General features: G+C 45.6%; 1 protein-coding gene across 1 annotated transcript in view; it reads left to right on the top strand.

The window, feature by feature from the left end:
* Positions 1-26,239, top strand: part of LOC110367755 (NACHT, LRR and PYD domains-containing protein 12-like) — an 80,013-nt gene that overhangs the window by 4,436 nt on the left and 49,338 nt on the right. Inside the window, exons 2-7 of the mRNA XM_036131189.1 lie at positions 4,285-4,404; positions 5,001-5,111; positions 11,803-11,883; positions 14,230-14,349; positions 20,321-20,556; positions 21,575-23,360. Coding sequence (XP_035987082.1) covers positions 4,304-4,404; positions 5,001-5,111; positions 11,803-11,883; positions 14,230-14,349; positions 20,321-20,556; positions 21,575-23,360 — 2,435 coding nt within the window. The 5' untranslated portion in view covers positions 4,285-4,303. The remainder of the gene's footprint in view (positions 1-4,284; positions 4,405-5,000; positions 5,112-11,802; positions 11,884-14,229; positions 14,350-20,320; positions 20,557-21,574; positions 23,361-26,239) is intronic.

Genomic DNA, 26,239 nt, shown 5'->3' with positions numbered 1-26,239 from the left:
TGTCACCTCATAAGAGTAACAGCAGGTTCTTCACATATCAGTGTCAGTGATTATGTAGCGATATTTGTGCCTTCTGATTCGAACCAATCCGAGCGTGCAGTGAGACAACACGTGCGCGTTCAAAACTGGTCTGGCGCGAGTTCAACTCTGAAAAACTCTTCTCAATCCACCGTCCTCGCGCTCAGTTCCATCTGTGCTCGCGTGCTCGACCTGCTCATTCCACGCGCGAGCACAAATACTGCAATCAGATGGATTAAATCAAAATGCTGCAGCTTTTGGCAGAAACTACTAAACATAATGGTGGGATTGAAGGTAAAAAATAAAAATAAACAGTTTAAAATTTTTGCCTAAAATATTTAGACTAAAATATTTGAGTTACTAAGTTACTAAGTGAGGTGTGAAAAATGATTTTGTCTCTTTTCTTTCCAGCTTCGGGGAAGAGATGCAAAAATTTCTTCTGATCATAATCATCATCATTGTCATCATTATTTGAAAAGCACTTTAGATAAGAGATACATCAGATAAGAGATAACATCTAATAAAATGACTTGGCTAAACACTCAACAATAAAAAAAAATTAAGATAAAAAAAATTAAATAATAATAATAATAATAATAATAATAATAACTATAAAACACAATATAACCAGCCGGAACTGCAGAAATATGAGTACCAAGAAAAATATTTAACAATTCATGATTTGCAAAGACAAATTGATTTGAGTTTTGATGGTTTCCTCGTCTTCACCTATATCTCATCCTATAGATCTTTCTCATTCAGTTCAGGACTTTCCTTGGGTCTATATTAAAATCCTACAGTAGAGTAATGAAATGTTGATTCTGGATGTAGTGTAGGAATTTCTTTAACATAAACCAAAAGAATATTTTACATTACCCCCCAGAACCTGAAAAAAAATCTTTAAAAAAGAGACAACAATATTTCCACACCTCACTTAGTAGCTCAAGGAAATATTTTAGACTAAATATGTTAGGTAAAAATATTAAACTGTTTATTTTTCTTTTTTTCCTTCAATACCACCATTACGTTTAGTAATTTCTGCCAAAAGCTGCAGCATTTTGATTTAATCCATCTGAATGCAGTGTTTGCAAGCCATACTCTGATCACTGCAAAAACGGAACTAAAAATAAGTAAAATGTTCTTAAAATTTGCGTATTTTTCCTTGATTTGAGCAGGTAAATAAAATCATCTGCCAATAGAATAAGATTTTTGCACTTAAAATAGGAACAATTCATCTCCATCATCTTATTTCAAGTGATGTATATCTAATTATCTTTTTTTAGGGGTCAAAATACTCGTTCCATTGGCAGATAATCTTATTTACCTGCTCAAATCTAGGACAAAAACACAAATTTTAAGAATATTTTACCTATTTTTAGATCCGTTTTTGCAGTGATTGGATGGAAAGAAACTTGTCTGTGATTGGCTGGTGAGGAGGACAGTTTTTGAAGTCGCGAGGGCAGAGACAGAGTTGAGCGAGCGGAGAAACAGTCGAGCGAGCGCACAGCTGGTGTTGAACGTGGAATGCGCAGGTTGAGCGCACGAGCAGAGATGGAACTGAGCGCGAGGACAGTGGGTTGAGAAGAGTTTTTCAGAGTTGAGCGCGCACCAGACCGGTTTTGAGCTCACGCGTGTTGTCTCACTGCGCTCTCTGATTGGTTCCTGCTCGCTCAATCAGAAGCCACAAATATCGCTCCATAAGTGATGAGCTCTGTTGTGAGCATGAGGAGGCAGACACTCGGCTCTTGCTTCATGCTCGACATGCATCAGCTGTATGAGACTATAGTGAATAAAAGTCCTGATACTGATGTAGCTGTTATGTCAGTAGGGTTACAGTCTCAGATTGGTGAACAATTGTACTTTGCCACTGGTGTTAAGAACAGGACTCGGATCTGAAGATAGCATCATCTCTTGGACCTGCTGATTGTGATGCACTCATTGGCTTCCATGTTTTCACTGGATGTGACTCCACAAGCTCTTTTCATGGAAAAGGCAAAACAAAAGCATTCAAGACTGCTGTGGAAAGTGAAACATTCCTCAAAGCATTTGCGAAGCTTGGTGAGAACTTTTACCCAAACTTTGACACTTTCAAAGATCTTGAAGTGTATGTGTGCTCCCTGTATGGACAGAAAATGAGTAGTGGAGTGGATGAAGCAAGGTACAGGATTTTCTGCACTAACCCAAGCGAAACAAGTATGCCACCAACCAGTGATGCATTGAAGTTACACTTCAGACGTGCCAATTACCAAGCGGCTATACACAGACTTTCGTTGTCTGCTACAATTGGAGCCCCATCACCAACCGATCATGGCTGGGAGATGATAAATGCAGAACTCTGTATAAAGTGGATGACTAAACAGGCAGCACCAGATTCCGTTCTTGAATTTGTGCATTGTGCTTGTAAGACTAACAAATGTCAGGCTGGGAGATGCTCCTGTCTAAAAGTTAATCTGGCATGTACTGAGTTGTGCAAATGTATTGATTGTGACAATGATAAAGAAGTCGGTGTTGACAACGATGCCTCTGATGATGACTCTGAAATAGAGTAAACTCAATTTGATACCCATCAGTTTCATCAATATTGCCATATTGTCTTTTTGATAATATAAATTATTTACCTGTGCTCTGAAATTAAAATTTTATCATTAAAATCTAATGATAAATATGTATATCTAAGTGTATGTCATTGTTGTTGGGGCTGATATTTAACTTCCAATTTTAGTGAATATAAATATGTTACCTGTGCTCTGAAATTAAAATGCGATGATTAAACTCTAATGATAAATATGTACATCTTAGTGTCTGTCATTGTTGTTGGGGCTCATATTTCATCTCCTATTTTAGTTAATAATTGCTGGAATGGTAAATAAGTGCCTTATAAACAATTTTAATACTGGATTCGATGTAAAATATCAGTAGGCCTACTTTTAAATGTGAAATTGAAAAGCCATGGGTGCAGCTCAGCCTAAGGCCTTAATTTCTTGAAAACATGCAGTTTTCATATCACTTTAACTCAGAAGTCATTTGAGTGAGCTATTCAAAGCCTGTAATATTTGCAGAAAGTATTTAGATACACCAGATAAAAGAAACTTGGTTTTCATTCTTCTCTTCTGAAAAAAATGGGAAGCACTTAAAATTAAGGGAAAACCCAGATTTGTCACGTTTTTCAAAAAGTTGGCTCTTTCAACACCTTGTAACTTATGAATGTGCAGGTTTCACGTGGAGAACTTTTAATTATGAGTTTAGTCCCTAGTAATGATTGAAAAAATGCAGAAATAGTTTAGTTCCAGAGTCACAGGAACGAAACTCAATTTAGAGCAACCCTACAGATTACAGCTACCGGCCTATATACAGTATATACATCTCTCTCTATTCCTATAGAGAAATTCTTCAGTGCGTGAAGATGGAAGGTATATGATCACTGCTCCTATGAGCAGATGCCCTTGCTCAATGCAATGACTGCTGCTGCCCATGATATAGGATGCAGAGGCATGTCAAGGATGGATCAGGCATGCAAGAAGATTTTTCCCTAGGTGCATCACAAGGGAAAATATTGAGTATGATGAAGATGAGGCCATGTGGCCTCTTCGTCAAGAGAGAAGAGATTAGAAGAGACAGACAGCTCTAGTATTTTCTGTTTGAATCTTTAATTTTTTGGAATATTTCATTTGTTTATCTGGAAAAAAAGAACGTAGAATCAAAAAAATTTGCCACATTACATGCTTGCTTCTGGATCCATTTTTTGCAAAAAGGCAAATAACACTGCCATGTAAGCTGCAGTCAGTCTTTGGCTACAATGAACCAGCAATGATCCACTGATTCACACTGAGTGTGGTGTTTTGTATTTTGTTGCCCCTTGTGTAACAAATGATTTGAGGGGCTCAAACATTTGTGTGCAGGTTGTGTTGTTTGAGGGCAAAATTTGCTTTTGGTCCATATTTTAAATGTTTTGGCAGAGTTGGAGCCTTTTGTAAACAAAATGTTTAATTTTGACCATTGTTGCCACTGTTCAGGCCTCTGCGTTAACTGTTTTGAAAAATGTGGGTTTTGAGTTGACTGCTGCGTCAAAGCAATCTAGAAAAACTGTAAAAAGAGTGAAGTTATGTTAAAAGTTGGCATGGTGAGAAATTTAGAAAGTTGTGGCACACAGAAAAACGTCAGATGTATAAAACCGTGTGTAGGTAAATCCAGATGGAGTAAGCTTTCTGCTTTACAGGAATTTTATTGATGATCCACTGGGAACTGACTGGTTCTGGTTTCTCTCAGGCTGACTGAAGTCCAGAAGATGGAGAACAGAGCAGAACCTCCAGGATCCAGCTGTCTGTCTATCAGAAGTAACCGGTCCAAACAAAGTTCTCCAGACTTCAAAGAACCTGGACCCTCAGAGTAAGAACCCAGTTTCTAACTGATCCATGTGGCTCCACAGAGATATAATATCTAGAACATTAACTAGTTGATCTTCAGCATCTCTCTGGTCTCAGCTTTGTTCTGGTTCTAAGGTTCTGCTTCATGGTCCGTTCATGGGTTCTGTTCTTTAATGACGGCCACATCAGCTCCTCAGACCAGATCAACAGCTTTAGTTCTGCTATCAGGGACCAGATCATCTGCTCTCCACCTTCTCAGACTAGATGTGATCAATTGGACCGTGTCCAGAACTTTCTGGGCTTTGTAGTACTAGTAGTGTCTACTATAGAAGTACTTTGTAGAAGAATTTATCTAAATCTGATCTCATCAGCTCCATTAAAATGTGACATGAGCCTGTTGTCCTGCAGGTGTTGGTTGGACCCATGTGATCCAGACCAGTAGAACCCGGTTATTAAGATAATGTTCAGTTTGGTCCAACAGAACCGTCTGAATGTTTCTGGATCTTTAAAGCTTCTGCTTCTCTGCAGAAGTTTGTGTTCAGAGCTTCTTCTCTGGTTTTTATCTCAGAGTTTCTCACTGATTGATGTGATCTGAATAACAACATGTTGGTGTTTCAGAGGTCAGAACCACAGACAGAGAGCAGAACCTCCAGGATCCAGCTGTCTGTCTATCAGGAGTGACCGGTCCAAACAAAGTTCTCCAGACTTCAAAGAACCTGGACCCTCAGAGTAAGAACCCAGTTTCTAACTGATCCATGTGACTCCACAGAGATATATCTAGAACATTAACTGGTTTATCGTCAGCGTCTCACTGGTTTCAGCTTTGTTCTGGTTCTAAGGTTCTGCTCCATGGTCCGTTCATGTGTTCTGTTCTTTAATGACGGCCACATCAGCTCTTCATTATTTAATAAATGCATCACAGACCAAACACCTTGTTCTAGCCAATTATGTGCAACGATTGATTTATTATTCATTTTTATGTAACGGCAATTCCACAAGGCAGTATTGTATGTGCTATTGTTATGCTTATAAATTAATGTCCAATATAATGAAACTTGCTGGTGAAAGAAGGAAAGTTTAACAGGCAGTGTTTAACGTCAGTCACATCTAAGAAAACTAACTCCGCCCAGATTTGAAAATATTTTGCTTGGAATATGGAGCCATAATTTATTTTGATTTGTTAAAAAAGACCGTAGCCAATTTATTTTTAAAGTGCCATTCATACTGTCAAATTTAATAGCTTGCAGTCCTCCATCTTTAAACTGTTTAATTAAATTACCTTTTCTGATATAGTGAGTTTTCTGTTCCCATATAAAGTCAAAATTCATCCTGTTGATAGATTTGATTGCTGAATTGGGTATTCCTAATGATATACAGGGTAGATAAGTCTGGAAATACTTTCCTTTTTGGTGAGAAATATTCTTCCCAGAATAGATAAATCTCTGTGTGACCATTTATTTAAATGAAGCTTAAGCGGAAGTTCAATTGAAGAAACTGAATTACTTACATTCATCCAATCAGAGGCTCATCCGCCTCCGACTTAAGCCAATCAGCTTTGAACCAGACCTCCACGAAGCCCAATCAGCATCCAGAGTTCATCTTAAAGGTCTTCAAATCACGTCTCAGCCTGCTACCCAGCCAAAGCTCAAGCAGTGGTTGGCCAATGTCTGATTAGGACTCAGATGACCTGATTCAACCCACCTCCATCCCTTCTCCACCATGGTAGCCAAGCTCCATCTGGCTTTCCCATGGTGCTCCTTCAACCTCGTCCCTATCAGAGTGGAATTCCTCCTGGACTCTGACTGCTGTGCCTGGTTCTGCCAGAGGTTTCTTCCCAAAGGGGAGTTTTTCCTCTCCACTGTCGCTTCATGCTTGCTCATCATGGACAGTTCAGGCAAACCTGTGTTTATCCAAGCTGGACATCTATCTTTGTGGGTCCCTGAGTGAAGCACTAGTATCAGCTCTCCCAGTCTACTGGATCTCACCAATACAGCTCAAGCAGATCGTCTCACCAACCAGCGTCTATGGACTGAACCAACTTGGTCTATCTCCACTCCACCACCAGTTTCAGGCCTGGGGGGAAACATCCCTGTTCTCATACACCTGCTTATGCATATTAAAGGAAAATTCAGTGCTAATGTTTCCTGCTGAGGTCTGAGCGCCAAAGTCTTAAAATAATTGTAGCAATAAAATTATTCTAATTTTCTTTTTCTTTCTGTTTGAGTTTTTCAGATTGAAATTAGTTTTACATATTTGAAGTTTGTCCCAAATATTCACATTTTCTAAATCAGATTTATTTTTATTTATATGCACACCCAGATATTTGATGTTGGATTTTATAGCAATATTAAAAGCAGTAGATATGGGACAGTCTTTAAGGGGCAAAATATCACACTCATTTAAATGTAATTTAAGCCCTGAAGCTTTTGAGAATGTTTCAATCAGTTTAAGAATTTTGAGAATTTCATTCAGGTTATTTAAAAATATGGTTGTGTCATCAGCTAGCTGACTAATAGAAAACTCTTTGCCTACCACCGATAATTTACCAAATTGAGCATTTGTTATTGATATGGAAAGCATTTCTGCAGCAATAAACAGCAAAGGAGAGATTGGACAACCTTGTTTTATACCTTTTGTTGATGCTAAATCTTTGTGAGGTACCATGTGGAAGACACTGAACTGTTTGCATCTCTGTAAAATGTTTTAATTACATTAATACATTTATTTCCAGAACCAAATGAATCTAAAGCTTTGAACATAAATTCATGTTCTTTCATATCAAAGGCTTGATTAAAGTCTAAAAATAATACAAAGCCTTAATTTTCAAGTAAGTGGTTATAGTCAATTAAGTCCAAAATAAGGCGAATGTTATTATGTATAGAGCGTCCTTTTATAAATCCAGATTGAGTGTCAGAAATAATTTGGCATATGCCTGATTTTAACCTGTTAGCAAAAATGTGTGTCAGTAGCTTGTAATCATTATTTAATAGTGTTATTAGTCTTAAATTATCAAGAAGAGTTGGATCTTTACCGGGTTAAGGAATGAGCGTGATGACTCCTTGTTTCATTCTTGTTTTACTCGTTAAGCCATCGCAGCCCAGAGCTTTGTCCTTGGATAAAGCATCCAAAGCTTTATCCAATTCCTCTATGGCGATGTCTGCCTCACAAATCTGCTTAAAACTATCAATTTTTGGAATCAGATGTTGAACAGAATGATAGAATGTTTCTATCATTGAGTTATCGTATGTGGAAGAATATAAATAGCTATAAAAGGTAAACATTTCCTTGGATATTCATTTTGAGTCAGTGCATGGTTTATCATTAATTTGCAAGCAATTTATCGCATTTCTTTCTTGTCTAATTTTTTCTAATCTACAGAAATATGCAGTACTTTTCTCACCATCTTCAATCCATTGAGCTCGGGACCTCAGATATGCTCCTTTGGCTTTTTTAGTCCATCCATCCATCTTCTTCCGCTTATCCGGGGTCGGGTCGCGGGGGTAGCAGCTTCAGTAGGGAGGCCCAGACGTCCCTCTCCCCAGCCACTTGGGCCAGCTCCTCAGGAGGAATCCCAAGGCGTTCCCAGCAGAGAGACATAGTCCCTCCAGCGTGTCCTGGGTCTTCCCCTGGGCCTCCTCCCGGTGGGACGTGCCCGGAACACCTCACCAGGAGGAATCCTAACCAGATGCCCGAGCCACCTCAACTGGCTCCTCTCGACGTGGAGGAGCAGCAGCTCTACTCTGAGTCCTCCCCGGATGACTGAGCTCCTCACCCTATCTCTAAGGGAGAGCCCAGACACACTACGGAGAAAACTCATTTCAGCCGCTTGTATCCGGGATCTCGTTCTTTCGGTCACGACCCAAAGCTCGTGACCATAGATGAGGGTAGGAACGTAGATCGACCGGTAAATCGAGAGCTTCGCCTTTTGGCTCAGCTCTCTCTTCACCACAACGGATCGGTACAGCGCCCGCTTCACAGCAGACGCTGCACCAATCCGCCTGTCGATCTCCCGCTCCATCTTCCCCTCATTCGTGAACAAGACCCCAAGATACTTGAACTCCTCCACTAGGGGCAGGACATCCTCCCCAACCCGGAGAAGGCACTCTACCCTTTTCCGGTTCAAGACCATGGTCTCGGATTTGGAGGCACTGATTTTCATCCCGGCCGCTTCGCACTCGGCTGCGAACTGCTCCAGTGAGAGCTGTAGATCACGCCCTGATGAAGCCAATAGGACCACGTCATCCGCGAATAGCAGAGACGCAATCCTAAGGCCACCAAAGCGGATCCCCTCAACACCTTGGCTGCGCCTAGAAATTCTGTCCATAAAAGTTATGAACAGAATCGGTGACAAAGGGCAGCCTTGGCGGAGTCCAACTCTCACCGGAAACGAGTCCGACTTACTGCCGGCAATGCGGACCAGACTCTGACACCGGTCGTACAGAGACCTGACAGCCCTTATTAAAGGGTCCGGTACTCCATACTCCCGGAGTACCCCCCACAGGATCCCCCGGGGGACACGGTCGAATGCCTTCTCCAGATCCACACAGCACATGTAGACTGGTTGGGCAAACTCCCATGCCCCCTCAAGAATCCTGCTGAGGGTGTAGAGCTGGTCCAGTGTTCCACGGCCAGGACGAAAACCACACTGCTCTTCCTGAATCCGAGATTCGACTATCCGACGGACCCTCCTTTCCAGAACCCCTGAATAGACCTTACCAGGGAGGCTTAAGAGTGTGATTCCTCTGTAGTTGGAACACACCCTCCGGTCCCCCTTTTTAAATAGGGGGACCACCACCCCAGTCTGCCAATCCAGGGGAACTGCCCCCGATGTCCACGCAATGTTGTAGAGCCGCGTTAACCAACACAGCCCCACAACATCCAGAGCCTTAAGGTACTCAGGGCGAATCTCATCCACCCCCGGAGCCTTGCCACCGAGGAGCTTTTTAACAACCTCGGCAACCTCAGCACCAGAGATGGGAGAACCCGACCCAGAGTCCTCAGGCTCTGCTTCCTCAATGGAAGACGTGTTGGTGGGATTAAGGAGGTCTTCGAAGTATTCCGCCCACCGACGCACGACGTCCCGAGTCGAGGTCAGCAGCACACCACCCCCACTGTAAACAGTGTTGGTACTTCACTGCTTCCCCCTCCTGAGACGCCGGATGGTGGACCAGAATCGCTTCGAAGCCGTACGGAAGTCTTTCTCCATGGCCTCTCCGAACTCTTCCCACGCCCGAGTTTTTGCCTCGGCGACCAGCCGAGCCGCCTGCCGCTTCGACTGCCGGTACACATCAGCTGCTTCCGGAGTCCCACAGGCCAAAAAAGCCCGGTAGGACTCCTTCTTCAGCTTGACGGCTTCCCTCACCGCTGGTGTCCAACAGCGGGTTCGAGGGTTGCCGCCGCGACATGCACCGACAACCTTGCGGCCACAGCTCCGACTAGCCGCCTCAGCAATAGAGGCGTGGAACATGGTCCATTCAGACTCAATGTCCCCCGCCTCCCTCGGGACGTGTTTAAAGTTCTCCCGGAGGTGGGAGTTAAAGCTCCGCCTCACAGGGGACTCCGCCAGACGTTCCCAGCAAACCCTCACAGTACGTTTGGGCCTGCCCGGTCGGACCGGCTTCCTCCCCCGCCATCGGAGCCAACTCACCACCAGGTAGTGGTCGGTGGAGAGCTCCGCCCCTCTCTTCACCCGAGTGTCCAAGACATGCGGCCGCAGGTCAAATGAAACGACAACAAAGTCGATCATTGAACTGCGACCTAGGGTGTCCTGGTGCCAAGAGCACATATGGACACCCTTATGCTTGAACATGGTGTTTGTGATGGACAATCCATGACGAGCACAGAAGTCCAACAACAAAACACCACTCGAGTTCAGATCAGGTGGGCCATTCCTCCCAACCACGCCCCTCCAGGTCCCACTGTCATTGCCCACGTGAGCCTTGAAGTCCCCCAGCAAAACGAGGGAGTCCCCAGGAGGGGCACTCTCCAGTACCCCTTCCAAGGACTCCAAAAAGGGTGGGTAATCTGAACTGCTGTTTGGCGCATAAGCGCAAACAACAGTCAGAACCCGTCCCCCCACACGGATGCGGAGGGAGGCCACCCTCTCGTTCACCGGGGAAAACCCCAACGTGCAGGCACCGAGATGGGGGGCAACAAGTATGCCAACCCCAGCTCGGCGCCTCTCACCATGGGCAACTCCAGAGTGGAAGAATGTCCAGCCCCTCTCAAGGAGACTGGTTCCGGAGCCAGAGCGGTGCGTCGAGGTGAGTCCGACTATCTCTAGTCGGAACCTCTCAACCTCGCGCACAAGCTCAGGCTCCTTCCCCACCAGAGAGGTGACATTCCACGTCCCAAGAGCCAGCTTCTGCAGCCGAGGATCGGAACGCCAAGGTCCCCGCCCTCCACTGCTACCCGTTACACATTGCACCCGACCCCTTTGGCCCCTCCGACAGGTGGTGAGCCCATCGGAAGGGGGACCCATGTCGCCTCTTCGGGCTGAGCCCGGCCGGGCTCCATGGGCAAAAGCCCGGCCACCAGACGCTCGCCAACGTGCCCCACCTCCAGGCCTGGCTCCAGAGTGGGGCCCCGGTGACCCGCGTCCGGGCGAGGGAACACGAGGTCCAACAATCGTACTCATCATAAGGGGAGTTTTGGGCTGCGCTTTGTCTGGTCCCTCACCTAGGACCTGTCTGCCTTGGGTGACCCTGCTAGGGGCTTAAAGCCCCTGACAGCATAGCTCCTAGGATCACTGGGACACTCAAACCCCTCCACCACGGTAAGGTGGCAGCCCAGGGAGGGGCTGCCACCTTATAAATATTGATTTCTTTAAAATAAATATTGATTTTCTTTAAATACTATCTCTCAAACCCCTAATATTCAAAGACACACAGTTAGAGTTAGAAATAAACACAGACATAAAAGGGGAAAAAACAAAAAAAAATATGGAGAAGGTAATTGAACCTCTAGTGTTTAGGAAAAGGAACGAAGGAACACTAACTCCCTTAAACTGACCTCAGAACAGAGGAACTGACCTCTAACCAAATAACAAGGTTAAAATGTATTTATCAAAAAGATTTAGCAAATCTCTGAATAATTAACTTTGCTTTTTAAAATAACCCTATTTATTGAATTAAAAGGAATTTTAGAAATAAAACAATGCAACTTTTCTTGAACCATAATCCAGCACCTTGTGTTCTCGTGCAAAAGTCCTCGGTAGTAGACACTTTTTCTTTTGTTCCTGGCTCGCTCCATTTTGGGCCAGACTGCAGCTCTTGCCTCCCGATCCAGCTTGCTTGAAGTGGATGCCCAGCTCCTTGCATGTCTTGGAATCTTTAGTGAGTTTCCAGAAGGCATCTCTGCAGTGTCTCATGGTGAACCGAATTAGTATTTGCCGATGTCTTCCGTCTTCTTTTTTCCCCAGACGATGTGCGATGTCTACTGCGTTGCCAATTGATGAAGCCCAATGCCGTGCAATCTTGGCTAAGATGTCGATGACTTCTTTGTGGGTATCTTTGTTATTTTTTTCTCTTAAGCCCTGAATTTTTAAATTCCAGCGGCGTTTATAGCGTTCTAGTTCCAACAATCTTTCCTTCATCTCCGCATTTTCTTTGAGCGCAGGAACCTCTTTTTCCAGGTCAGATAGTTTCGTTTTGCAGTCTTTTATGTCAGCTGCGTTCATTTCAGCTAGCTTAGAGATGTTGGCCACCATTATGATGTTGTCACGTAGCTGCACGCCGAAGTTATCAATCTTGTCTGTTAACTTGTTAATGGCTTCCACCATCGGGTTGATGACTTCCTCTTTTTGGGACACAATTGCCTTGCTGGGTGGTGTCGGTGTTTTGATAGGCGTCGGGGCAGATTTCCTTTTGGTTGTTGGCAGCAAAGTCTCCATAGCATACTCGTGGTCAGGGACTGGAGAGCACGTCTTGGAGGCTGTCGCTGGCTTGGCCACAGTATCAGCTTTTTCTCCTTTCATATCTTTTGTTGTTTGAAAGTTGGTAAATAGAAATAAACTGGAAAGAAATAAACTGCATAGGTAAGTTTTGTAACCTTTTGGGAGCTCAAATAGAGGTCTTAACTATCAAATAGGGAGTAGTGCATTAGAGCTTAAAGGAAGCTGCCTTTTCGGTCCGCCATCTTCCCCGCGGCCAGGAAGAAACCTTGTCTGCTAACAGACTGCAGACAAACTACCTGATTTCCTGTAAATGGGTCTGGGAGGGGCAGGCTGAGCACTTCCTGTTTCTCATGTTTACCTGCAGCAGGTAGAGATCAGAGATCAGAGGCTCAGGCTCCATTTAGTCTCTGAAAAACAAACAGAAGAAACATGTCTGTGTCAGAATTAAAGGTAAATCATTTTATTCTAACTTTTCTTCTGCTCTCTGAGTTTTTCTTTGGGAAGTCAGAGTTCAGTTTGCTCCTCTGTTGACTCCCAGGTCTTTGTTCCAGAGAGAACTTTCTAGCTGTGTCAGCAGCTGTGTTCAGTGTTTGGTGTCAGCAGCTCTAAATGTGTTTAGAATGATGCTTTCTGGCTGTGGAGGAACAAGGACACTCAGATCTCTGCAGAAACAAAGGTTGTTGTGCTGATTTCTGTCCTGACTCTGGTTCCAGCAGCCAACCAGAAAACTGTTTATCAGAGTTCCTGAGAACAGGAACAGACTTTTTAGTCATGCTTCCTGAGCGCTGAGCTATTATACTAATATGCTTTATGTCTTCTAGCAAAAGAAAAAGAACATTTGTCCCTTCTTTGACTCTTAAGGTGCATTTCTTCAGTTGACTTGTAGCCCTGCTGTAGGCCAGTCTGTCTCCTGATCTGCATCCACACTGCAGGTCATGCTCTGTGGATACAGGAAGCGCGCTTCCTGCCTTCAGCCTGCATCGTCCACACATGCTTTCTGTTTAGGAAAAACTCTGACTGTCTCTGTGGGTAGGACTGCATCAGTGCAGAAGTGACTGTAGGACAACACAGATGATGGCAAGTCTTCCAGATCAGCGTCCTCTGTGGACACTTTCCAGTCCCTGTGTTCAATACAGGCCTGTAATCATTTCTGTTTCTGTCACAGTTGGACCTGCTCTGCTAAATAAAATCTGAAGCAAAGGGTTGTCAGCAGAAAATGTGGAGGAACTGATAAAAAGAGGTTTTTAGATGGAGATGGAGGCTCTGATCTCATATGGAAATCTAAAGATTCTTAGTGTTAGAGGAACTCTGGAAACGTTTTGTTTCCACCTGTGGAGTGAAACTGTGGATGAGACTCAGTGTAGAAATGTCCAGCATTTCTATATTTAGCTAAAACTGTGTTTAATTAAGGAGGCCCTGACTAATTTATGGCTCATGTGTTTCAGTCTGTTGTCTATAATAAATGAGAGCCATGTTTGTTTAGCTGTGTATATATTCATGTGTATGTTTGTATGTATAGCCTCTTTTCTATTGCCACTGAAAAGCCTGGAGCTTTCAGATCCCTGCTAGCTTTTCATTCACATTTACCGACTAATTTCACTTTCTGGGGCTTTGGTGCCTCAGCTGACCCAGAACTCAGGGCTTGTTGAGGGAACTGGGTTGGCTGGAGCCAGAAAAACTGTCCACCACAAGGGTGGAGTAAGGAGCAGTAAGGAGTTGACTAGTTTACAAAGCTATGGATTTTATACACTTAATTTATGAAAAAATTAGTTTTAAAAAGAGTGAAGTTATGTTAAAAGTTGGTATGGTGAGAAATTTAGAAAGTTGTGGCACACAGAAAAACGTCAGATGTATAAAACCGTGTGTAGGTAAATCCAGATGGAGTAAGCTTTCTGCTTTACAGGAGTTTTATTGATGATCCACTGGGAACTGACTGGTTCTGGTTTCTCTCAGGCTGACTGAAGTCCAGAAGATGGAGAACAGAGCAGAACCTCCAGGATCCAGCTGTCCATCTATGAGGAGTGACCGGTCCAAACAAAGTTCTCCAGACTTCAAAGAACCTGGACCCTCAGAGTAAGAACCCAGTTTCTAACTGATCCATGTGACTCCACAAAGATATAGCTAGAACATTAACTGGTTGATCTTCAGCGTCTGAAAGCAAAGTAACTTTATTTTTCTTTTAACTTAAAGCTAATAATTCTGAAGGATGTCAGTCAGGGAACCAGTAGTGTTAAAATTTTTACAGGCAGGGTGTCTAAGTCTGGCACTAAAGGAGCTGCTCAGCTCCTCTACAGTCTGATGCAGGGGGTGGAAGGTGTTGTCCATGATGGATGTGAGCTTGGACAACACCCTCCTCTCAGCCACGTCCTCCACAGAGTCCAGAGAGCAGCCCAGGACAGAAGTGGCCTTCCTCACCAGCTTATTCAGCCTCTTCCTGTCCCTCTCTGTGCTGCCAGGAGCCCAGCTGACGACAGCGTAGAGGAGGGGTGAGGCCACCACAGAGTCATAGAAGGTCTTTAGCAGAGGCCTGCTCACTCCAAAGGACCTCAGCCTCCTCAGGAGGTGGAGGCGGCTCTGGCCCTTCTTATACAGAGCGTCTGTGTTATGAGTCCAGTCCAGTTTATTGTTGACGTGAACACCCAGGTATCTGAAACTCTCCACAGTTTCTATGTCCTGCCCCTGGATGCTCACAGGTGAGTGAGGAGGGGTCGTCTCCTGAAGTCGATCACCATCTCCTTGGTCTTACTGGTGTTTAAGCACAGATGGTTCTTCTCACACCAGTCCACAAAGTCCATGATGACCGACTGGTACTCCAGCTCATTCCCCTCAGACACACAGCCCACAATGGCCGAGTCATCGGAGAACTTCTGAAGGTGGCAGCTGTCCGTGTTGTAGGTGAAGTCCGAGGTGTAGAGGGTGAAGAGAAACGGAGACAGGACGGTGCCCTGGGGGGCCCCGGTGCTGCAGAGTGCCACCTCTGACTGACAGCCGTGCAGCCGCACGTGCTGAAGGCGGTCAGTGAGGTAGTCCATGGTTCAGTCAGCTAGATGTTTGTTCACCCCAGCGTCCTCCAGCTTCCCCCTCAGCAGCACCGGTCTGATGGTGTTGAAAGTGCAGGGGGGATGGTAGGTCTCTGGAGGGCTGGTGGTTGGAGACGTGTAGAGAGTTGACGGCAGGGAGGGGACGAGTGTGAGGGGAGTCAAATCGGGTGAAGAATCTGTTTAACTCATCTGCAAACTTGGTGTCACCGTCTGCAGCCCTGCTGGTCCTCTGCCCGAAGCCGGAGATGTTCTTCAGACCTCTCCACACATCCCTGACGTTGTTCTGTGCCAGCTGCTCCTCCATCTTCTTCCCATAATCCTTCTTTGCTGCCCTGATCTTCCACTGGAGCTCCCGCTGGACTCTACGCTGCTCCTCTCTGTCCCCTGAGTAGAAAGCCCTCTTCTTCTGGTTCAGGAGGACTTTCAGCTCAGGGGTCACCCAGGGGGGGTTGTTTGGAAAGCATCGTAGCCGTCGTGATGGCACGATGCTCTCCACACAGAAGTTCATGTAGCCAGTGATGCATTCAGTCAGGCTGATCATGTCCCACTGCTTCCGGAGTCCCACAGGCCAATAAAGCCCGGTAGGACTCCTTCTTCAGCTTGACGGCTTCCCTCACCGCTGGTGTCCACCAGCGGGTTCGAGGGTTGCCACCGCGACATGCACCGACAACCTTGCGGCCACAGCTAGGCAAGGCAAGGCAAGGCAAGGCAAATTTATTTATATAGCACAATTCAGTACAAGACAATACAAAGTGCTTTACATGATTAAGATATAGCAAAATAATAAAATGTAGATAGAAAATAGAATAAAAGCAAGTAGGGATAGAATGTAGTAACAAAAAAGAACATTAAAAACAGTAAAACTGTTTAACTAGAACAGTCAAAGGCAATTTTAAACAGATGTGTTTTTAATCTTGATTTAAAAGAACTCAGGCTTTCCGGACTTTTACAATTTTCTGGAAGTTTGTTCCAGATAAGCGGAGCATAGGAACTAAATGCTGCTTCTCCATGTTTGGTTCTGGTTCTAGGTATGCAGAGAAGGCTGGAGCCAGAAGACCTGAGTGGTCTGGATGGTTGATGCCCTGATAACAAGTCTGTGATGTATTTAGGTGCTAAGCCATTTAGGGATTTATAGACTAACAGAAGTATTTCAAAGTCTATTCTCTGAGACACAGGGAGCCAGTGTAAGGACTTTAGAACTGGGGTTATGTGCTCTACTTTCTTAGTCTTAGTGAGGACGCGGGCAGCAGCGTTCTGGATCAGTTGCAGCTGTCTGATCCACTTTTTAGGAAGACCTGTGAAAACACAGTTGCAGTAATCAATTTGACTAAAAATAAATGCATGGATTAGTTTTTCCAGATCCTGCTGAGACATCAGTCCTTTAATCCTGGAAATGTTCCTCAGGTGATAGAAAGCTGACCTTGTAATTGTCCTTAAATGCTTTTGGAGGTTCAGGCCTGAGTCCATCATTACTCCCAGATTTCGGGCCTGATTAGTGGTTTTTAGCTGAAGCGACTGAAGCTGTGTGCTAACTTTTGATCTCTCCTCTATTGGTCCAAATATTATTACTTCAGTTTTGTTTTTATTCACATCCACGTATTGATTTCTTCTAGGCATTTACTCAGTGCTTGAACTGGTCCATAGTCACCTGGTGACATGGTGATGTAGAGCTGTGTGTCGTCTGCATAGTTATGGTAGCTGATGTTGTTGTTTTTTATTATCTGAGCTAGAGGGAGCATGTAGATATTGAATAGGAGGGGACCCAGGATGGACCCTTGGGGAACCCCACATGTGATTTTTGTCATCTCTGATGTAAAGTTACCTACTGATACAAAAAAGTCCCTGTCCTTTAGGTAGGATTTAAACCAGTGGAGAGCTGTACCAGAGAGGCCGACCCAGTTCTCCAGACGTTCTAACAGAATGGAGTGATCAACAGTATCAAATGCTGCACTGAGGTCCAATAGAACCAGCACGGTGGTTCTTCCTCCGACCAGCCGCCTCAACAATAGAGGACAATCCATGATGAGCACAGAAGTCCAACAACAGAACACCACTTGAGTTCAGATCTGGTGGGCCATTCCTCCCAACCACGCCCTTCCAGGTCCCACTGTCATTGCCCACGTAAGCGTTGAAGTCCCCCAGCAAAACGAGGGAGTCCCCAGGAGGGGCACTCTCCAGTACCCCTTCCAAGGACTCCAAAAAGGGTGGGTAATCTGAACTGCTGTTTGGCGCATAAGCACAAACAGTCAGAACCCGTCCCCCCACACGAATGCGGAGGGAGGCCACCCTCTCGTTCACCGGAGAGAACCCCAACGTGCAGGCACCGAGATGAGGGGCAACAAGTATGCCCACCCCAGCTCAGCGGCTCTCACCAGGGGCAACTCCAGAGTGGAAGAATGTCCAGCCCCTCTCAAGGAGACTGGTTCCAGAGCCAGAGCCATGCGTCGAGGTGAGTCCGACTATCTCTAATCGGAACCTCTCAACCTCGCGCACAAGCTCAGGCTCCTTCCCCACCAGAGAGGTGACATTCCACGTCCCAAGAGCCAGCTTCTGCAGTCGAGGATTGGAACGCCAAGGTCCCCGCTCTCTACTGCTACCCGTTATATAATGCACCCGACCCTTTTGGCCCCTCCAACAGGTGGTGAGCCCATTGGAAGGGGGACCCATGTTTCCTCTTCGGGCTGAGCCCGGCCGGGCTCCATTGGCAAAAGCCTGGCCACCAGGTGCTCGTCAACGTGCCCCACCTCCAGGCCTGGCTCCAGAGTGGGGCCCCAGTGACCCACGTCCGGGCGAGGGAACACAACGTCCATTGTTTGTATTCATCATAAGGGCGTTTCAGGCTGCTCTTTGTCTGGTCCCTCACCTAGGACCTATCTGCCTTGGGTGACCCTACTAGGGGCTTAAAGCCCCTGACAGCATAGCTCCTAGGATCATTGGGACACTCAAACCCCTCCACCGCGGTAAGGTGGCAGCAAAGGGAGGGGGTGTCTGCGCAGGGCGGGATATAAACACGGAGCAAGATCACGTGACCAAACTTTCACGGCAGGTAATATGGTCTTAGACTCATTGCGAGAATTTCAACATCTAAGCAGCATGTCTGCTGCTTCACGTGAACATGAGCCGCGCTGCACCATCTCTCATTCACAAACAACGCCAACCCTCCTCCTCTCTTTTTTCCGCTCTCCGCCAAAGTTCTGTCCGCGTGGATGAGTTCAAAGCCATCCAGGGAGACCACTGAGTCCGGGACAAATCCATCTAACCACGTTTCCGTAAAGCACATAATACTAGCGTCCCTGTACTTCCTTTGGAAACGGGTTAAACGGGTCTTGTTGCGGAGAGATCTTAAGTTTCCCATGACAACCGATGGTAAATAACTTATCCTCCGCTTCGTCCTGCCACCCCTGCAGCTTCTCCGTCTCCTCTGTATGTCTGCAGGGATGTCTGATTTCTCAGCGTGGTGGGGAGCTGGGCCGCAGCGCGTAGAGTCCGGTAGTCCGAGGAGCTGATTACGTGTGTAAACAATGGCACACTCGGAGTTGCGGACAAAGGGGTCTCCCCTTGCAGCATCAAAAAGTGCTGAAAGTAGCAGAAAAATAAGCACTAGTCCCAAAAGTTGGCATCTTTAGTGCACATATGTTCAGGATACCCGATCCGATATTCACTAATATAAAAACAATCCAAAGAATACTATAAAGAGGAGAAAGTAGGAAAAGAAGAGATACAGCCGATGTGACCGCTGCTGCTTTTTACCTAACGTAACGATACCAAAACACACTGCCAAGGCTGGTCAGCTTTGCTGCTTTGCCAAAAAACGCTCAGATCAGAAAACAGTTTATCTTTCTATGTAATTCATGTTCTCCAATCAGAGCGAACCATCAAGCAAACACACCAGAGTTTATGGGGACTTTACTGAAGATAGTTTACTGTGAGGAGAATTCAAGTCGTGGTTTTCAAATAAACTGATTAACAAACGTCTGTACCAACACAGAAGGTGGTGACCAGTCTATTTAATTTCTAAATGGTGGTAAAAGTAAGAAAGGCGTGTTTGTAGCTGAAAAATCTGCTGACTGACGACCACCAGTGTCAGTGTAACCGTGGTGGAGAGCCAGCAGACAGCTACATAACCTAACTGTGTTTCAGGAATGCTGACAGTGACTTCTCCTTCTCTGCTTCAGTACTGAGGTGAATTACTGGGTCCCAGCTGCATATTCCTGTGTCACGGTGCACCGTGGGGGGCCCCCCCCCCCCCCCCCACCGTACCGCGGTCTATGTGGCTTTGTATTTGGTTTTACTGTTGAATGGTGCCGCCAGTATAAAGCCTTTGGTCCAAAGCCAGTTTAAGGCTTTAAAGTGTCTGAAAAGCTGCAACACAAACACTTCAACCAGCCATGAAACCATAATGGATTTGTAACATAGTGTTGCTCTGAGAGGGGAGGTGTGGATGGAGGGGAGGTGGTGCTTATGTGGGGGGGGGGGGGGGGGGGGGGAGGAGGACAGTTTTTTAAATATGGTTGTAGCCAATCAGAGTGGAGTCAACCTGGTAGATCTGCATATCGTTACCATAACAACCGTTTTACTGAGGAGGGATGTTTAACCTGACAAAACTACAAAATGACTTTGTTTATTAAAATGCAATTCTTTGTAAAAGTTACATATGCAGCAATATCAACTACATGAAATGGTTTATACGGTGATTTCTGGCACCTTTAAGTTCTGTACTTTGAACATTAATAATGTGATAAAGAGGAAAGCCATACTAAACTGTTTAAAGAGAGATAAAGTACAGATTGTGCTTCTTCAGGAAACAATTAAGTGATGAGGAACTCAGAAAACATCTGAGTGAGCTCATCATGCTTCCATGAAGAGAACGCAAAGCTGAGGTTCTGCTCTGACCCAGCTTCTGGTCCGCTCTTTGTGGTGGACCTCCATGAACATCTCCAGCTTCAGGAGTCGCTCCACCCTGTTGGTAGTGAATGTTTCAGTGATGAAAAATGTCTCCACAGAGGGAGGAAGAGGAGCAGCGTTGATGTGGAGGTGCAGAGGTCCTGCTGTGCTTTGTGTCAGAAGGTCCTGATGGACCCGGTCTCTACCAGTTGTGGACACTGGTTCTGCAGACAGTGCATCACGTCATACTGGGTCCAGTCTGCTCCACCAGGACCCTCCTCCTGCCCCCAGTGTGGGAAAAGACCCAGAAGAGGAGCTGGACTGCTGGCAGCCAATCAGAGCAGCTGTGCTCCAGGTGAGACTGAACATCTCCAATCAGAACTTCCTTCTATCGTCTCTGTTGGACTAATTCCTCGTCTTTAGTTGGGATTTAGAAATTCAAGTGTTTAAAGTCTTTCTGGGATCGATTATTTCCCCTGAATCTCTTGATTTCCAGCTGCTGTAAATGTAACGTCTGTGTTCAACCCAACAACCTATTGGGTTTGCTTTGAAGTGGTTCTGTTTTCAGCCCTTTGTGCTAAATGCATTAAAACTGAAGATATCCTTAAAGCTGCAGCTCATTTTGATGGAAACAAAAAGGTGGAGAAAACAAGCTGCTGCACTGCTGCTTTACAGAAAGAGGGAAGGAAAGTCTGAGAGACAGAAAGCTTTATTTACTCTGACAATAGATCCCAGATTACAGCAGATATATTAGGAGAAACATGGAATATTTCTATCTGCTGTTTACTTCTAAAGGACCAAATCAGTCCCATGTCATTTCTAATCTGGAATTATTCTCTAAAAACATCCAATCCAGTCTGTGAGGGAGAAAAGCATCTGAAATGTGAACACTAGCTGATCCAAGGAGCTGTTTCTCTGGCAGATTAGAGCATTTCCTCCAGATTTCCTTCATTAAGGCTGAAAATGCTGCCAGGAACCATTTTCTGTCTCTCTGCCTCTTCTGTAGCTGCTGTGTTTGTGGGAGAAGGTCAGATAGAAGCAGAGAAATGAGGACAATGGTGACCTGATGCTAAAGAGTTGATGTTGCTGAAAGCTGCTGCATGTTTCTGTCAGCATTTCTTCATCTGATCTGCTTTGTGAATCAGATCCTGACAGTGAACAGATACTGGCCACAAAGCAGAGGCACAACTCTGCTGTCTGACCATCTAACAAGGTTCTGCTTCTAAGGATGGATCCCATTGGTTAGCATCACATCATGTGGACTAAGAGACCTTCTAATGATGACACCTCCTGATGTTCCAGATGTTTCTGCTCCAACTTCATCACTAAATCAGCTTTTTCCTTCAGTTGTCTCTTCTTCTCTGTTCCAGCAGATGTTGGTCTGCAGGAGGTTCTAGAGGAACATAAGATCAGTCTGAGGAGGAGATGTGAATGTGTGACTGAAGGAAGTGATGAACCAGGAAGTAGAACCCTCCTCAACAGGATCTACACTGATCTCTACATCACAGAGGGACAGAGTGAAGAGGTTAATACCCAACATGAGGTGAAGCAGCTGGAGAGAGCTTCCAGGATCCAGAACCTCCATGACTCTCCAATCAGGTGCCACGACATCTTTAAAGCCTCACCTGACCAACATGGAGCCATCAGAGTGGTTCTGACCCTCGGCGTGGCTGGTGTTGGAAAAACCTTCTCAGTGCAGAAGTTCACTCTGGACTGGGCCGAGGGCTTGGAGAACCAAGATGTCCGTGTGGTGGTTCTGCTGTCGTTCAGGGAGCTGAACCTGATCAGAGGTGAGCAGCACAGTCTTCTCACGCTGCTCCATGTTTTCCATCCAACCCTCCAGAAGCTCCCAGCAGAGCAGCTGGCTGCCCACAAACTTCTCTTCATCTTTGACGGCCTGGATGAAAGCAGACTTTCTCTGGACTTCAGCCACAGTCGGCTGGTTTCTGACGTCACACAGAAGTCATCAGTCGACGTTCTGCTGACAAACCTCATCAAGGGGAACCTGCTTCCCTCGGCTCTGGTCTGGATCACCTCCAGACCTGCAGCGGCCAATCAGATCCCTCCTTCATGTGTTGCCAGGGTAACAGAGGTACGAGGCTTCAGCGACGCCCAGAAGGAGGAGTACTTCAGGAGGAGGTTCAGTGATGAAGAGCTGTCCAACAGAATCATCTCCCACATCAAGACCTCCAGGAGCCTCCACATCATGTGTGGAATCCCAGTCTTCTGCTGGATCACTGCTACGGTTCTGGAGAACATGTTGACCACAGAGCAGAGAGGAGAGCTGCCCAAGACCATGACTGACATGTACTCTCACTTCCTGCTGGTCCAGACCAGGAGGAAGAAGAACAAGTACCATGGAGGACATGGGAGGAGTCCACAGGAGCTGATGGAGGCTGACAGGGAAGTTCTCCTGAAGCTGGGGAGGCTGGCGTTTGAACATCTGGAGGAAGAGAACATCATGTTCTACCAAGAAGACCTGCAGCAGTGTGGTCTGGATGTCACAGAGGCCTCGGTGTACTCAGGAGTTTGTACAGAGATCTTCAAGAGAGAGAGCGTGATCTTCCAGAAAGCAGTCTACTGCTTTGTTCATCTGAGCATTCAGGAGTTTCTGGCTGCAGTCTATATGTTCCACTGCTTCACCAGCAGGAACACAGAGGTGATGGAGAACGTCCTGGGACAAAAATACAGTGAAACATCTCTGGATGAGTTCATGAAGGCAGTCATGGATGAATCCCTCAGAAGTAAAAATGGCCACCTGGACCTGTTTGCTCGCTTCCTTCATGGCCTCTCTGTGGAGTCCAACCAGAGACTCTTAGGAGGCCTGCTGGGTCAGACAGAGAACAGTCCAGGAACCATCCAGAGAGTCATCACCAACCTGAAGAAGATGAACACTGCTGAAATCTCTCCTGACAGAAGCATCAACATCTTCCACTGTCTGATGGAGATGAAGGACCTCTCAGTTTATCAGGAGATCCAACAGTTCCTGAAATCAGAGAACAGATCAGAGAAGCTCTCAGAGTATCAGTGCTCAGCTCTGGCCTACATGCTGCAGATGTCAGAGGAGGTTCTGGATGAGTTGGACCTGGAGAAGTACAACACATCACCAGCAGGACGACGGAGACTGGTTCCAGCTGTGAGGAACTGCAGAAAGGCTCGGTGAGTCCAGATGTCTTCATTGACTGATGCTGATTCAGCATTATTGCCGTCCGGTTTATTTATTATTCAGTCGGTTCTGGACATTTAACTACTTCCTTCATACTTTGGACTATTTCAACCACTCAGATTTCTAAATCTTCAGCTCATTCAGGTCAGCTCTGCTGCAGCTTTTGGTATTTAGTGATTTTGATCTTTTAGAAAGATTCAATCATCCAGAGACACATTTTAAACTTTAAACAGCTCTTACCCATAATTCACCTCTTTAGAAAATCACTCTTTAGGTCATGGCTATTGAACTGATGGTCTGTGGGCCACTTCTGGTCCGCTGGTGATGGTAATCTGGGCCGTAAATGACTTCTTTGTAGAAACTAAATAAATCAGAGAAGATCAGAAACATCCATCCATCCATCTATCCATCCTCTTCCTCTTATCCGGGGTCGGGTCGCGGGGGTAGCAGCTTCAGTAGGGAGGCCCAGACGTCCCTCTCTCCAGCCACTTGGGCCAGCTCCTCAGGAGGAATCCCAAGGCGTTCCCAGCAGAGAGACATAGTCCCTCCAGCGTGTCCTGGGTCTTCCTCTGGGCCTCCTCCCGGTGGGACGTGCCCGGAACACCTCACCAGGGAGGCGTCCAGGAGGCATCCTGACCAGATGCCCGAGCCACCTTAACTGGCTCCTCTCGATGTGGAGGAGCAGCGGCTCTACTCTGAGTCCTCCCCGGATGACTGAGCTCCTCACCCTATCTCTAAGGGAGAGCCCAGACACACTACGGAGAAAACTCATTTCAGCCGCTTGTATCCGGGATCTCGTTCTTTCGGTCTCTGGGTCGGGTTCTCCCATCTCTGGTGCTGAGGTCGCCGAAGATCAGAAACATTGTGTGAAAAACAGCCCAGATGAGCGGCATGGTTGAACAGCCTTGGTTTGTCTGCTGTTCAGTTCCTAACCTCTAAGTAACAGGTTAGCTTTCATTGTTCTCTGAAACAGTCCACAACTATGTTTGTCTGCCAGTGTCTACGACTGTCACTGACATCTTCAACCCGTGGAGTAAGCCCCCCCCCCCCCACTGGGTAAAGCCACATAGGTGAGCCCACAAGAAGAGACATGTGGCTTTATTTGCTCTTCAACCATTGGTTAACAAACAGTTGTCTGAAGGTAGGCAGGTTTCTAAAGCTGACTGCAGAACAGAGGATGTCACTAAACAGAACAGACACAGACCTCATGGTGCAGAACTGTCTCTGTCTAAATCCGCCTCTCCAGCATCCCTACACCAAGAAACAGGAAATGAACAACAGCTTTATTTTCAGTTTTATTTAACCAGGAAAAAGACCATTGTAGTCCGTGGGCCAGAATCTGTAGGACGCTTCCTTAAGAAGTTTCGTATGAACTGTCAGGGGGCAACTTTCTTCCACCGGGAAAAGTTGCTACACATAGCAGTGATCTTAAAACACCAATGTTCCCACGTTTTCACTTGCACATTAATAAGTTATAGCCGATAAAAAATCTAAACTGTGGCGCTCCGGTCCAAGAGGTCACGTGATTCGATTTTTGCTGCTCAGCCAATCAGATCGCTGTATTGTCAGCTGTGCGCGTTCACCAGTTCATCATGGCTGCGCTCGTAAGATGTTTGTATGCATTTGTTTCCAGACGAAGAAAGCCCAATAATAGCATTTTCTGGCGCCAGCTGGCTGAGATCTTGATGGCAAGTAAAAATAAATAGCCCAGACCATCCGTCCATCCATCCATCATTCATTTTCTAACACGCTTATCCCCGCTGGGTTCGCGAGGTGCTGGTGTCGATTTCCAGCTGTCAATGGGCAAGACGCGTTGTATAAACTCGTTGTGCCAAACGAGTTATACCCTTCGGAATTTGTAGACTTTTGTATTGTATTTTTGAAATCAATAAAAGTTTTAACCTTCAGCTTTGTGAAGTCTAAATATTTTAAATATCACATTCTAATAAAATGAAATAGATTTTTTAAACTCCTAATACATTGTTCTATTTTTAAAAGAGACATATCTCGTTTTCTTAATATGGTTAATATCTCTATATGGTTCTTGGTTGAATTTAAATCTTATTAAATCTGATAATTTTGGCTGTACCTTTATTCAGTGTTCATTTGATCACACGTGAAATCCGCTCTATATGATCTATTCATGCAGGTCAAAAAGAAAAAGAAAAAAGACGAACAAGTAGACAGCTGTGATGAACTCAGGAAGGTGGATTTTTGGTTTAAGCAGACAGACATGCGACAATCTAATAAGATAAAGCTAATATTTTGGTGACACATGTGGAAATGACCACAGAGCCGTTTACTTTCTCATATTGTGTTATATTGAGTGATCAATCGAGTTTTAACCGACATAGCAATCCTTTATGATCGCACTAACAAGTGTTACATTTTCATTTTTTTCACACTAACTGAACGATAATGTAACGACACCATTGCTATATTTCGTTAAGAAAAGTAAAACATCTTCATTTCCACGCCTAATAGGTTGGAAATGAGGCGGAGTTGACTGGATTTTTTCTTCCAGCTGAATGCGCTCTCAGCGCAGGGAATACAAATTCTGGAGGGGATAAGTCGTTTGGCACATCACCTGTGCTATTCTAGCGCAGCAGGTCTTGGTGATATCACTGTAAATTGGGCAAAAGTCTGGACTATTTCTCCCCTGCGATGGACTGGCGACCTGTCCAGTTTATACAACGCGTCTCACCCATTGACAGCTGGAGATACAGACCGGCACCTTGCGGACGCAGGGATAAGCATGTTAGAAAATGGATGATGGACTGGGCTATTTCTTTTTTCTTGCCATCAAGATCTCAGCCAGCTGGCGCCAGAAAATGCTATTATTGGGCTTTCTTCGTCTGGAAACAGATGCATA

Source organism: Fundulus heteroclitus, unplaced genomic scaffold (assembly GCF_011125445.2).
Source record: "Fundulus heteroclitus isolate FHET01 unplaced genomic scaffold, MU-UCD_Fhet_4.1 scaffold_41, whole genome shotgun sequence".
Lineage (NCBI taxonomy): Eukaryota > Metazoa > Chordata > Actinopteri > Cyprinodontiformes > Fundulidae > Fundulus > Fundulus heteroclitus.
This window is presented reverse-complemented; position numbering and strand designations above follow the sequence as displayed.